Source organism: Plutella xylostella, chromosome Z (assembly GCF_932276165.1).
Source record: "Plutella xylostella chromosome Z, ilPluXylo3.1, whole genome shotgun sequence".
Lineage (NCBI taxonomy): Eukaryota > Metazoa > Arthropoda > Insecta > Lepidoptera > Plutellidae > Plutella > Plutella xylostella.
In genome coordinates, this window is record NC_064012.1 from 9,581,960 (window position 1) to 9,597,051 (window position 15,092).

Sequence of the window (15,092 nt, forward strand, 5' to 3'; positions counted from 1 at the left end):
TAAATTAAGGCTATAAAATCCTTTATTACTTATTTCTTTATTAACTAACACTATTTTAAATAGCTTAAAATTAATTCTCTTCTACTAACAATGCAAGTTAATTTCAGGTGGCTTTGGGTAAAGCTCATGCGGTGGCACTAACAAATTTCGGACAAGTTTTCACATTTGGAATTAACAACAAAAATCAATGCGGCAGAGAGTTCGGCTATACTAAAGAGAGTAAGTTATTTACCATGTCTTCTTATGATACTAACGAATAATACTAATGTAACCCATGCGAATAAAGAAACTATCTCGCTCTTGTCGTAGCTGTGTCCATACTGCCATTTATGTGACAGCCGCCATTTTAATATTGTTGCATTATCCGCACGGGTTATACAAGGTGTTGCCAAAGTGGTAGGGTAAGACGCAAAGAGCCCATTCAGAACAACTTTTGTTCCAAGACGTTTGATTAAATCTATTCCTTCACGTATCACACTTGCGAGCAACAGAATCACAGTGCATCATATCCACAGAGTCGTACATGATGCGTCGGGCCAGCAACAAGGAGGAGAGCCGGCTGTGCGCTCCTACGCAACACGTGTGGGTGTTCGACTACTGCCGCGTGTGTGTGCTGTGCCGCGAGTGTACCGGCTTTTCTAGCGCTTGTCAGTGTGCGGACTTCCCCAATAGGGTGCCTAAAGAGTGAGTATACCTATACGTTTACATGTGAAAAATGCAGTTTGCGGTTTCAGTCAGAAGCGATTAAAATTGCCGCTAAATTTTAATCCCTTCTGACGATTCTCGATAAGTTCTCAATCTATCTCATTACATTTTGTGGGAGTAGACTAAAATACCACATTTATAAGTGAGGGAAGGCAATGAACGCATTACCGCGTTGTCTTTGAATAATGAAACGGTTAACAAATGGACAGTTTTACGTTGAGTTAACCTTTTACAATTGTCAAATCCATTTTATTTGTCATTTGTTAATTTTTATGGGAAAATCAACTTTATTTACCTAAGGATCTCTCAATCAAAAGTCATAGGGTTCATGCTATTACAAAGTATAGTAGGTATATAAATTATATTGGTTCTGCCTCGACTAACTGTATGTAAATCTATCCTTAATCGTAGAAAATGCGGCTGCGGCGAGGGCGACAGCGGGTGCAGCGTGTGCGGCGTGTGCCGGCGCTGCGCCGACGCAGCCAGCGACCCGCCCGCGTCCAGTAGCGACAGCAACGCCGCCGTGGCAGGTCAGTGAAGTCTAGTAGCGACAGCAACGCAATATGTTGCAATATGAGGTTGCGCCGACGCAGCCAGCGACCCGCCCGCGTCCAGTAGCGACAGCAACGCCGCCGTGGCAGGTCAGTGAAGTCTAGTAGCGACAGCAACGCAATATGTTGCAATATGAGGTTGCGCCGACGCAGCCAGCGACCCGCCCGCGTCCAGTAGCGACAGCAACGCCGCCGTGGCAGGTCAGTGAAGTCTAGTAGCGACAGCAACGCAATATGTTGCAATATGAGGTTGCGCCGACGCAGCCAGCGACCCGCCCGCGTCCAGTAGCGACAGCAACGCCACCGTCGCAGGTCAGTGAACTCTAGTAGCGACAGCAACGCAATATTTTGCAATATGAGGTTGCGCCGACGCAGCCAGCGACCCGCCCGCGTCCAGTAGCGACAGCAACGCCGCCGTGGCAGGTCAGTGAAGTCTAGTAGCGACAGCAACGCAATATGTTGCAATATGAGGTTGCGCCGACGCAGCCAGCGACCCGCCCGCGTCCAGTAGCGACAGCAACGCCACCGTCGCAGGTCAGTGAACTCTAGTAGCGACAGCAACGCAATATGTTGCAATATGAGGTTGCGCCGACGCAGCCAGCGACCCGCCCGCGTCCAGTAGCGACAGCAACGCCGCCGTCGCAGGTCAGTGAAGTCTAGTAGCGACAGCAACGCAATATGTTGCAATATGAGGTTGCGCCGACGCAGCCAGCGACCCGCCCGCGTCCAGTAGCGACAGCAACGCCACCGTCGCAGGTCAGTGAACTCTAGTAGCGACAGCAACGCAATATTTTGCAATATGAGGTTGCGCCGACGCAGCCAGCGACCCGCCCGCGTCCAGTAGCGACAGCAACGCCGCCGTGGCAGGTCAGTGAAGTCTAGTAGCGACAGCAACGCAATATGTTGCAATATGAGGTTGCGCCGACGCAGCCAGCGACCCGCCCGCGTCCAGTAGCGACAGCAACGCCACCGTCGCAGGTCAGTGAACTCTAGTAGCGACAGCAACGCAATATGTTGCAATATGAGGTTGCGCCGACGCAGCCAGCGACCCGCCCGCGTCCAGTAGCGACAGCAACGCCGCCGTGGCAGGTCAGTGAAGTCTAGTAGCGACAGCAACGCAATATGTTGCAATATGAGGTTGCGCCGACGCAGCCAGCGACCCGCCCGCGTCCAGTAGCGACAGCAACGCCACCGTCGCAGGTCAGTGAACTCTAGTAGCGACAGCAACGCAATATGTTGCAATATGAGGTTGCGCCGACGCAGCCAGCGACCCGCCCGCGTCCAGTAGCGACAGCAACGCCGCCGTCGCAGGTCAGTGAGCCGTCTCCAGTAGCGACAGCAACGCAATATGTTGCAATATGAGGTTGCGCCGACGCAGCCAGCGACCCGCCCGCGTCCAGTAGCGACAGCAACGCCGCCGTCGCAGGTTAATACATAACAAGGAAAAAACCTATGTATTCGAAACTGCAATATTTAACAACCTAAATGAATACAATAGCGATGTGTGTGTATGTATGATGTTAACAAAAGGGTACTGACTCAGCATAATCCTGTGATTATTATTAATTAATATCGCTGTATATCATAAGGCCCCCACACATAAACACGTTACGACCTCAAGTCGTGCTACTCTCTCGCTCTCACATTGAACATCTGCAAGTGACAGGAGACGTTTTTACGACGCGGCGTAGTATCGTGTTTACCTACCCTAAGATATACAGCAATATTAATATTAACATAGCATTAAGCTGAGTCATTACCCTGTTGCCCTTACCGAGCCCAGTGCACTAACCCAACTCACTCAACCCCACAGACAAAGACAACCCTCGCTACGCTCCCTACGAGTGCGGACCACTGGACCCGGAGCGCGACACGGGCTCCAAGATGAGCTGTCTGCCTCCTGCCCGTGTCGCCGTGCCGGGCGGGCACCGTATCGCCGCTGTGGCTTGCGGCCTGCATCATACTGTGCTTATGACTGAACATGGTGAGTTAAGGAAGTTGAAGGTGTAAGATTTGTGTTAAGTAAATTTTCTATAGCGATAGGTTTAGTAGTGAAGCTACTACCTAATATAATTTTGTAACTATCATAAAAAAATGATGATAATGGCAATATGCTATCTTTGGCAGTTTTCATGTTCTCTCGGGCTCTATATTTAATGTTCGGTCTTCATTATTAGCGACAACTAAGTAAATAGAATTTCAAAGTACAAGATCTTTTGTAATATTTGTACAATAAAGAGTTAAATAAATAAACTTCTCATCACATCCGTCTGTAAAAAATGGATTCTTAGATAGCTTTACGCTATACTCTTACTACACCTATGTCGCCATATTACATTTCCTTCTTTTGTATACTTACTATAATACAACCTATTTCTCCTCCAGGCGAGGTGCTAACATTCGGCTCGAACCAGTGCGGTCAACTCGGCGCGGGTGACATCTCAGCCCACCACAGGATAGTGAAAGTACGCGTACCGCGAGCCTCGTCCATAGCCGCCGGGAGCAACCACACAGCCATACTGACTCGGGAGGGAGAGCTTTACACGTTCGGGAGCTATCAGGTAAGGATTCTTTGGTGACTTTAAACGAGCGGTTGCTTCAAACGAGCCAATGGAAACTACTCTCTGCACTTCGAGATACCATTTAGGGATTTGGTTTTCATACTAAACTTTGCTTATATTATTATGTATCATACATAGTCTTGAAGGAATTGTTACTGTTACCAAAACGCAAAGAAAAAGAACCGCTTCAATATGGTGTATTTTTACGCAGTATTTACATAGTTAAATACTAATCTTTACATTTTGATTATTCACAGTTCTTTCTAAATTTATATAATAGCTGAAAGGGGGTGACTCATTGAGTAATTCTCCCCTTTCGAAACACCCTGCACAAACTACCAATACCTAACCACCCATCTCACCCACAGAAAGGCTCGCTCGGCCGCCCTCGCATCGAGGAATCATCCCGGGCGGACCGAAGCCCTATCTGGTACGCGACCCCCGGACGGGTCCCCCGCCTCGGGCCGCGCCACGCCTGCAAGGCTGTGTGGGTCTCTGCCTGCGGAGACCAGACCTTCGTGCAAGTCTCCCAGGCCTTGATAAAGACCGATACGCTGTTCAGTTCTACTATTACGTGCAACAGCAGTGCTATTAGTAAGTCGGTTGATTATATTTTCGTACTGCTTGTTGGAATGATAAACCAAGTAGAGTACCGTTTAAACGCAACGATGTTCAAACTCTGCAAGCATAGATGTGAATATATGATGCTAATGAATCTATTATTGTTGCAGTTATTCTACCCAACCGGCCAGAGCATACCTTCAAATGCGTAACGATAAATAAGTCAGACGGAACATGCAACGCCTGGACTGGACCGGAACAAGTCGACTTTGTGAACAGTCTAGCGTGCCTAGATCCTCTGTACGACCTACTCTGGTGCTACCAGCCACAGATGAGAGTCATGAAATGCTTCAACATCTTAGCTTTCGACTCCCATAAACTACAAAGGTGCTGCGCCAACGAAACAGACGATGGCATGTACGCCACAGAAACCGAGTTCGAATACCCTAACTACGGCAGCATGAAACGGATGGAGGACTTCAAGAACCTCGAAAACATCGAGGCCATTTGCAACACCGAAGAGAAGAAGCTAGACGGCGTAGCTTTGACCAACATGTCTGTGCTAAACCAGGAGCTGGCCATCCCTTGTGTGTCGGAGTGTACCGTAACGCGGATGCACGCGGCTTTGCATCTGCTGGGTTGCCTGGATTCACTCACCACGTGTCATGACACCCGCGCCGCGCCCGCCGAGTGCAAGCGAGACAGCGCGATCTCACCCGTCCTGCCCTGCAAAGAAGAATTCCTCACCGTTAACCGCTTCGAGAGCCACGGCGGCGGCTGGGGCTACTCCGGCCACTCAGTCGAAGCCATACGCTTCATGTGCGACATGGATATCCTGCTCGGCGGGTTCGGGCTATTCGGCGGCCGTGGAGACTACTCCGCCAAGATCAAACTGTTCGACATCGGGCCCGAGGGCGGCGACCAGGAGGGCGACGGCGAGCTGCTAGCCGAGAGCGAGGATATAGTCTTCGAGTGCCCCCCAAGAGACAAGTTCCCGATACTGTTCGAATGCTCCGTACCAATCATGGCCAACAGGTGGTACGTCGCCTGGGCGTGCATCAACGGCCCGTCGTCGGACTGCGGCTCGTCCGGCCAAGCCATGGTCATCAACGACGAGGTCGGCTTCCATTTCAAAACTTCCAAGAAGTCCAACAACGGGACGGACGTGAATGCGGGACAGATCCCGTGCCTGCTGTACAATACAGTGACCCCGGACAACTCCGTCCCGGTCCGGGCCCATGACCAGGGCGAGCCGGTCATCGTGCTCACTAAGAACATTTCCCGGAAAGTCACTGTTTCATGCTTCCGTTCGCTGATCACTCTACTACACTGGAGTTGGTCCACGTTCAAGGGGATATTACTGGACACGAACGGCCAAGTGCCAATCAACTATCAGAAGTTAAACACGATGAAACACCAGAAACGCCTCGTGTACGTTGTACGGGCGTGCCTGCGCCTCACCAAGTCGTATATAAACGAGGTGTACCCTCAGAACCACAGGAAGAGAAACTCTCACGAGTACATGTCTTACTTCGAGGCGATCGCTGACGTCCGCAACTTGATCCAAATGATTCTATCCGAGCCGGCACCCACCTGTGCTATGCTGCCTAAGAAACCCGGCAAGCTTAAAGCGATAAGACTGTGCTACGTACAGTTTGCACTGGAAATGACCAACTCTATCCTGAAAGAGTGCCATGAAACGTTCACATCGTGCTTCCACGCGTTCTTCCCTACGCCGACGTTGAAGTGGAATCAACTTTGCTCAATGCTATACTTTGTCAAGGTAAGAAATCATTGCTGGAATAATAAAGCTAGGACATTGAAAACTCATAGTAACGACCGTTATTAAGTACCAGTTTATTCATAAAGACCTATAACTATGATACTTTTTCCTGGCAGGAGCTCCAGCCAATTCCAGGCAAGCACACTCGCGAGCTGACTTCCACCTGCGCCTCTCTCTGCATCTCCCGTAGCCTCCGCGACGTCCTCCAATACGTAGTGCCGTTGACACAAACCTCCATACTACTGCGGGAGTCCAGGAGGCCTGACAGCAAGGTGCTGGTGAAGACCGAAGGCTCCAAGTCTGCAACGGTGCCGAGGACTTCGCATCCTAAACCGCCGCCCGTGCCGCCTAGGGCTTGCAATAAGGACGGGCAGCAGAAGGTAGGTGGTTGAAGTTTTGAATTGTTTTTGGTTCCAAGGATAAAATATTTCTTGTTTTTTGGGTTGTTTACATAATCCAGATGTTTAGGGAAATATACTTGGTATGAGTGGATTATTTTTGGATATATCTACGACCCTTTACTTTTCTTCAAATGTGGTACATATACTCACGGGCAATGAAAATGTTCCACTGAGAATGATGATGAAATGTCCACTGACTTTGATGTCGTTATTTGGTGAATGGAACTGTTTCTTTGCCCGTGAGTATATAATAAACATTTAACACAATAACACAGCCTTTGCCAAAGCCTTGCACCATCACCAATAAAACAATAACATTCACATATTCCTTCCAGAACCAAGATCCTCCAGATACAAAAACCAGCTACATGGAGTGGCATCTACTAGACGTGATACCGCGTCTACTAGACATCGTGATGAGTCCGGTCAAGCAACAGATGATGACGAGGCAATGCGGGCAACCACACGACCACGGGGAAGTGAAGCTTCAGGAGAGACTGTCCAAGTTCTGCTGTAGACTGATATCGAGGATTGTCGCTGAACTGGCGTATGGGGTCACTAATATTCGGGTAAGTGTTGAAGGAGTTTAATTGGTTAATATTTTGGTGACGCGTAAAGAAGAAATAAAAAAAAAGTTATGAGTATTCTTATGATATAAAAACGTATATTGTTCTTAATAAGATTATATTTATACGTTAATTCAAGCAAGAACTGTCAATATAATATGGGATCCGAGGCGTAAAATCCATGTGCCAATGCACCTCCGATAGGCATAGGGCGATTGAACCTAGATATGAATAGTTATAAAAACGTACCTACCATTTATGGACTTAGTCTGAAATAAAATTATATTCTAATCTATTCTATTCTATTTCCCCAGGATGACATGGACACAAGCAACTCGTTCAAGCCGCTAGTGACGCCCTCTCGCTTCATGCGCGTGAACCAGGCGCGCGCTTGGAACACCGGAAACGGAAGTCCGGACGCCATTTGCTTCACCGTGGACCGCTCTGGGGTCATGTTGGCGGGAGTTTGCGTCTATGGAGGGCTCGGGACCTATGAATATGAGTTGGAGTTGCTTCATGATGTGCGAGTAAGTTCAGTTTATATCTATTTTAGTAAGAAATTAGAGTTAAAAAACAACATCCAGTTTTTTTTGGTCATTGAAAGATCGATAATGATTAGATATCGGACTCCAACACTATGGACCACTAATATTCCGTCTGTCCGTTTGAAATGGCGAGGAGCCCATAAGATCCGTGTGGGGTCATTTACAGGATGTTTGATAAACTGTAAATGACCTGACTTTTTCCCTAAGAAGAAGAAAGGAGGAGCCTATATACCCGATTGATGAATTCAACTGTACTGTATATGTCTGGCGCACCCCGGACAAACCTTTTGATGCGACTAATGTATCAGTTGCATCATAAGGTTTGTCATACCACTCCTTCCAACAGTACCCTATACTTACACTAGTATCTCTTGCTTGTCATTGACACAATAAATCGAAGAATAATCTGCAATTTTACCCCCACAGCAGATCCACGCCGGCACAGACGAAGGCAACCTGTCCCACTGCTGGGTGAGCGTGGAGGTGACGCATGGCTCGTTCAACACGGCCGACAGCCAGCGCGACGAGCTGCAGATCAAGTTCGACCGCCCCGTGCCGCTCAAGGTATACTATGCTGTACATACGGTCAGCGGCATAACACTTCTGTACCTTGTCAAAATGACGAACTGTCAATGTTTCAATGAATCTATTCATAGCATAGCATATCCAGGTAGTTTCAGATTGACAAGGTACAAAAATGTACAGCTACTTGTGCAGCTGACTGTACATACAGGTACAGTCAGCTAACAGATCAACATTGGTACCGCGGAAGGCAACCACCAATTTTAAAGTTACGAGTACATAAGTACATCTGGTTCAAATGCTTTTTAAACATTCATACCTAAGTAAAGTGAATTACTGAACCGATTTTAATGAAATTTGATATGGAATTAGCCGACACCCTGGATTAACACATGGGCTACTCTTTATCCCGGAATTCGCTAGTAAAATTAAACTTCCCCTTCCAGGAGGAGCTCCGCTACGCCATCCGCTTCTGCAACCACGGCGGGCGCACCGTCAACGGCGACTGCGGGCTGCCCTCGGTGAAGGGGCCCGATGGGACCACGTTCCGATTTGCTTCGTGCTCGCTCAGCTTCAACGGCACCTCGCTGGCTAGGGGGCAGATACCGGCGCTCATTTACTTTGGATACGGGTATGTGGATTATACTTGTATTTGGGTGTAGTTGATTAGGGTTAAATAGGTAGAAGATTATTGAACTATAATTTAAAAGTTAAGGCCCCAATTTCACCATTCTCGATTAAATCATAATTAGAGAACAGTGGTTAACTTCAGATAGATCTGTCAAGAATTTAATATGATAATCATAATTAATGAACCTATCCCTGGTTATGATATAACCGAGTATGGTGAATTTAATCCTTACGCAATTTAGAGTACAGATAAAAAAAAAATTATTCTATCGAAATGGCCTGGCAGATATGACAAGTAGATCCCAATATCCCTAGTCCAAAACTAACCTGCCACCCTTTTTTACAGAACATCGAAGCCTTTGACCGGAACATCAGACAACACAGACACTATGTTATCGGCTCTTCGCGCTATAACCCTACGCGTGGCTTCAGTGGTCATGTCCCGAAGTGCAGATCTATTCTGTTCCCTTCGCAACGAGCTGACTGCCGAGGAGTTAAGGAGATCAGCGTCGGTGCTTCAGCTGGCTCCGGCAGTTAATACGCTGATACCACTGACGCTGTCGAGTTTGGAGTCGTTGAATGATTCACGGGTAAGTTGATCGTTTTTTAAGTAGGTACTAGGTCTTTTGCGTTGATAGCGTAGCGACCCACTTCTGCTACCATACTATATTGTGCATATACAGTCATAAACATCTTGTAAGCTAGTGCTGGTTCACACAGTCTGGATAAAGATTATCAATGGTTTCATGCCATCTCTCTCTGATATAAATTATGCATTTTCTTTAATTTATGCAACTCCTGTATATTTAATTTTTGTTTATCGCTTGCGCCCAAAGAACAGCAATTTTGCGACATTATTTGTAAAATAAGATGGCTATTGCGAGGACATTGCTTTAATGTATTTGCAATGCGAACAGAGTTTTGTTAAAGATACCGAAGAAAAGGAAGGCAGGATACCGAAGTTGGTAGCTCAGCCAGGTGCTATTTACATATTATATTAACTTAATTGCCCAAGATAGAAGTACCTAATTGCGTCCGTTAACGTCTAAACTCTTAGAGTTACATAATATAAGTCCATTTAAAAAGTCAAGGTAGGGTAGACAGTTGATTAGGGCAAAGTTAATATCTAGAATGTACAGGTTTTCTCACAATTTTATCCTTTACTGTAAGACGGCGTGTAATGATAATGGATACCTCAATCTATCTATGTTTTCACAATCTCTCATCAACATACTAACCCTTCTTCACACCCATTCTCCACCAGAGCGTGGTCCAAATCCTGGAGATGATCCAAGCTCTACTGCCTCACGTGTCGGCCGTGAACCTACTAGTGCCGTCCAATGAGGAGCCGGCGCCCGCCACCACGCCCCACTACTACACGTGGGTCGAGAGCGAGCATCCGTACAAGCAGGCCGCTGTCAGCAATATGAGGTGGGTTTTGAGTTTTTGCGACCAATGAGATCGTAAAGATGTTTTCCTTCACCGTAAGACCACTTGGTATAAATTGAATTGAATAAATAAATATATTCTAACCTATTTGAACGAGTCCCACGACCTCTCGATTGAGAGAACGAGACTATATCCATTACGCCATCACAGCTCTTCGTTGATTCATAATGTATAAGGAATACAGCTTCATCATCTCCTCGAGCTATATGCTACTTAGCCAAGAAAAATAGAGTCAAACATTCACATGTCGTGCTCGCACACCGCAAAGTTTTCACATACCTACCTATTCCTATCCCTCAGGGTGCTGTTTCCCCCGTCCGTGTCGTGGATAGTCCTGGAGATGGACCCCCGAAGCATCACGGCGCAGCCTGAAGACTCACTGACGATATTCGCGGCGGCCGGCCCGCCTCGGCAGCGCTGCCACTGCGCCGCCGACGCCAGGCTACTGAAGCCACCGTTTAAGAAGGTAACACTTGATTGTCTGATGAGGAACAATTAATGGTTTCATGATTAGCCTGAAAGATATATATGTCGCAGTCATCTGGTTTAATCTCCTGTTTGATTGAACCGCTAGCCCGTTCATTGGATGACGCTACTCAGTTGAATGACTAAAGAACAACTCGTCAAGTGGTTGACTGTAACGTCCAACGTCTTGACTGAACGTTATTCAGCGAAGTCGTTAAATGGGATATAGTATAGCAACTTTGTAATGTCTGGTTAGGATGAACATGACCAGACAAGAGTCAACAAAAAGACTATGTTACAAAGCTCTCATCTCACAAATTAACTAAACAATAACAATAAACGTATCTTGATATTGTTGTTCATAATTATCCAGTTTCAGCACATTTTTTCTTTGAAACTATCCGCCGGCGGGGAAATAATAGGCAAATCCATGTTGCCACACTATTTTAACATAAATAACGCACTTTAAAGCTAATTTATTTGCAAAAAATAACAATACAAGTGCTTTTTGTATCAGCTGTTCGCTGTTAGACGCCATATTTGTTTTATTCACCACCTGACTGATTTTAAGTCCGCTAACTAGTTGGACGTTTTGTGACGCTTGTACAATCAACGTTCGGCCTAGTCATACAACTGAATATCGTCATCCAATGAACGGGCTAGCGGTTCAATCAAACAGGAGATTAAACCAGTTGCCTGCGACATATATACTGCTTTCGTCGGCTGAAATGCTTAGCTGCTATAACAAACGCATAAATAACGCCAGGATTTTTGGGCGGAAGTTAAAAAGCCATGTAAAAATTGGTTGCGTGTAAATAACCATAACACTGAAGCTTTCTTGTTTCTAAATCATCCCTCCATTAAAAGTCTTATAATATTTTACATGATAGTCCTCATCATCATCATCAGCGGCCAAAAATCGTAGCTCAGCATTATCAACTCCCACCTATGTACAGTTCCATTAACCCCCATTTTTACTTCCAGCGCTACATCCAGCTGACGAACGAGGCGACAGAGTTGGAACCGACCAGCGAAGAGCCCTCAGAGGAATTACTGTGTCTGCACTACAATTGCACCTATGTGGCCGTCACCAACAAACTCGCTAATGTGTTAGTATTGTTCTCGTAATACCCTGTTGCATTTTTTGTACGTGGCCGTATTAGTATCCCACATCTGGGCAAAGACCTCCCCATGCTTATTCCACACGTCTCTGTTATCGACCACATGACGCCAATCCGGAAAAAATATGTCCAGGTCGTCCCGCCATCTCTTGTTGCACATAATGTTTTTAAACTAAGAACATTGGAGTAATTAACTCTAGGGCTATTATCAGGGGATTTAATTGTCTTTTTCGATCCCCTGTAGTGATAAGTACTAGGCGGCGACCTTAAGTAATGTCGACATTAAATCTGGTGACGTAATACTTTGTTGGTATGTCCTGTTCTTTATATACGTTTAGCTCACCCTGGGCAGTCAGCGACTGAGACTAATATTTGACTGGCTAATGCTCTCGACGGTAAAAACTAGTCTTGCTTTACTATTTGTCACCGACACGCTAAAAGAAGAAGTATACCCACGATATCTTAATGTTTGTGATTGTTGAAACTGATGATTAACCTATATTTGACATTTGCAGCGCTGCAGAGTGGCCGCAAAAAGCCATTCTAGTTCCCGGAAACGAAGTCGTTTTCTCATTGGAAACAGCTTCGGATTATTTGAACGAATACAATAAAAACAGGTGAGAAATTATTCAGTAAATCTTATCCTTTTTAGTATACACTGGATGGTAAAAAGTTATTGCTGTTAAGGATGACATTCGCATACGTAATCGATCCTTGAATACTGCTGAACTACAACTTATCTCATATATTATATCCTACCTAGTATTTCATACTGTACTACACACAAAGCTTTTGCGATTGATTGCGAATTGTGGTCTCTATAAACGTTGTAATGTCAGTTCCTTTATAGGAATACAAAACTTGTAAAACATAAGTTAGGTACTCGTTATTCCGAATTGTAATCCGAAATACAGTACTTTTTCGCTTCTTACATACAAACATATTCTAACTCCTTATTCCTCACCAGTGACGAGAACCGTTTCGGCTTCCGCTGCCTGTGCGTCGGGTACGAAGACGCCGCATTCACGACCCTTAGACAAGGCCTAGTGGCGTTGGAAATGGAACTGGCTTACGCTGGCGCCGCTTGCGCTTCCAAACTGTTGGCTCCTGATATCGATATTCCTACACTGACACAGGGTATGTGGGTTTGTTATGTCAATTTAGGATTTTTTGTATTGACTTTGAGTATTTCGAAATTGCTTTTGACCAGCAGACGATGATTATTAGGTGATGATGATGAGCATTACTCGATCACAGATAAAAAACACCCTGTCTACAGACGAAGCCACGCAGCATTATTAGAAAGGTGTAGGTTACTTTACGCACCATAAACTTTAAAGTACCCTTGTACCCTGCAGCCTTTATTGAAAAGTGAACGTAAAATTATGATTTATGTATTTTAAATTTCTACTACCTTACGCTTACGATATTTCTCCAGCGAATTGCTCTATAACTTTTACGGCATTAAAGTGTTAATCCCGGATTCTCAGAATGTACCTAATATGATGTATGACTGAAGGTTTTAGAGGCCAGAACTCATGATTTATATTACACTATCAAACATAAAAGCCCCAATAAATCATCAATGAATCAAAGTAACATAATTATTTTATGCCGTACTTTAAGTTTATATTGTTATTTCCATCATACCTACGCAACGCCCTCAAATGTTTCGAAGCTATTTTCCTAGATTGTTTTTTTAGGGTGCGTAACTCGGTGTATGATATTACTTTACTAACCGGAAAGGTTAGTAAAGTTAAATCATCCAGTTAGGCGAGTGTTCCTCCTCCCTTATAAACTGAGCATACCCCAGTAGGCGCGGCGTATCTGTAATACAGGGTAACTTCTGGCTGGTGTAATCCATTCAGTCAGGTGGTCTTCAACAGTCCATTCTCTCCACAGCGACAGTGCTAGACGTCCAGACATGTATACCCAGTGGGTCGAGCCCCACTAACGGGGAGGGGGAAACCGACACCAGTGAGGCCCTCATGCTGTCCAGAGGACTGGAACTGTCGTCTCCGCCGAGCATCCATCATGTGTTGGATGGCCAGCCACTTCTGCGGTAAGTACCTTAATTTTCTATTCTTATAGGAAAGCTGTGGAAGTTATTTTTTTAGGTGGAGGAGAAATATTTCACTAATGTTTTAGTGGCACTTTTGACATTTTCAAGGTTTAAAAAACTACAATTGAAAATAGTGCTGAATGCAGTGGCGGATTTACGGATTTGGGCAAAACTAGGTCGAGTAACTATGGCTACGTATGGTATGGTAACTTTTTACGATAAAAAATAATAATAATATAAAATGTATTTGAGCAGTAAAACAGTAAAATTACAACAGTGTCACTGTTAACCGTACTAGGTCATCCCTGTATTACTGGATTTACAGGCAACAGTGTATGCTGAAAGTTTTTAAATATTTAGCGGGACTACACTGAATTGGCGACCGGCGTCCTCGTCTTCAACTTTGTTGTATGTATGTGTTTTTTATGTATTTTAGCGAAAAAGGTAAGTACTTGCGGATGTTTTTTACTATCTAGGTCCCCTTTTTAGTAGCAGTCTACAAAAATAGCATTTACCATTCATTTCACAATCCTGCGAGGATTATTGTAGTATCATTAAGCTTGTTTTTTCTTATGTATTTTACCTATAATTAAATTAAAAAAAAAATATTGCACAGTAAATGAAAACGGATTATAGATTAACATTCGAACGTGAGCAAAAGCGTATTAAAACAATACCTGTTGCCGAGAACAATAACCGTAGCATATTGCTGGCAGTCGCGGCAGCGCAGAGCAAAAAATATTATTGTTATTGTTGATTTGTTTTAACGCCCAGCGCCCTCTACGCCGAACTCATACTAATAAAACGAACACAATACACTAGTACATTGTCCTCCACGCCATACGAAAATACTCCTATTTGTCTACACACTTAAAGTCACACACCACAATGGTATGCGCTCTGTAATAGTCAACGAGAAGGTAACCGGAAACATTCACTTACGTAGCTCTGGTTTAGAATTTCGCATCGTATATTGAACGTGAGTAGCAAAACGAGTCCCTTATCCTCTTGTCCTGATACGTCTTTGTAAGTGGACGGGTCATATGCCAGTGGGCTAATGGAATTAATTCACTGATGCAATTGAGGTTACGACTACTGCAAGATGAAAGGCTATGCAGATAACCTGGCTATTGACACTTTGTTGATTCCAACAATTAATAATTATGATGT

The 15,092-nt window shown here is 45.0% G+C and overlaps 1 protein-coding gene across 1 annotated transcript in view; it reads left to right on the forward strand.

The window, feature by feature from the left end:
- Nucleotides 1–15,092, forward strand: part of LOC105384136 (E3 ubiquitin-protein ligase MYCBP2) — a 107,830-nt gene that overhangs the window by 6,655 nt on the left and 86,083 nt on the right. The window contains exons 12-30 of the mRNA XM_048632884.1: nucleotides 108–219; nucleotides 516–684; nucleotides 1,117–1,235; nucleotides 3,070–3,240; nucleotides 3,642–3,817; nucleotides 4,186–4,411; nucleotides 4,549–6,161; nucleotides 6,278–6,541; nucleotides 6,898–7,131; nucleotides 7,443–7,655; nucleotides 8,100–8,237; nucleotides 8,642–8,826; nucleotides 9,172–9,415; nucleotides 10,090–10,256; nucleotides 10,575–10,740; nucleotides 11,724–11,848; nucleotides 12,376–12,477; nucleotides 12,828–12,997; nucleotides 13,763–13,922. Coding sequence (XP_048488841.1) covers nucleotides 108–219; nucleotides 516–684; nucleotides 1,117–1,235; nucleotides 3,070–3,240; nucleotides 3,642–3,817; nucleotides 4,186–4,411; nucleotides 4,549–6,161; nucleotides 6,278–6,541; nucleotides 6,898–7,131; nucleotides 7,443–7,655; nucleotides 8,100–8,237; nucleotides 8,642–8,826; nucleotides 9,172–9,415; nucleotides 10,090–10,256; nucleotides 10,575–10,740; nucleotides 11,724–11,848; nucleotides 12,376–12,477; nucleotides 12,828–12,997; nucleotides 13,763–13,922 — 4,754 coding nt within the window. The remainder of the gene's footprint in view (nucleotides 1–107; nucleotides 220–515; nucleotides 685–1,116; nucleotides 1,236–3,069; nucleotides 3,241–3,641; nucleotides 3,818–4,185; nucleotides 4,412–4,548; nucleotides 6,162–6,277; nucleotides 6,542–6,897; nucleotides 7,132–7,442; nucleotides 7,656–8,099; nucleotides 8,238–8,641; nucleotides 8,827–9,171; nucleotides 9,416–10,089; nucleotides 10,257–10,574; nucleotides 10,741–11,723; nucleotides 11,849–12,375; nucleotides 12,478–12,827; nucleotides 12,998–13,762; nucleotides 13,923–15,092) is intronic.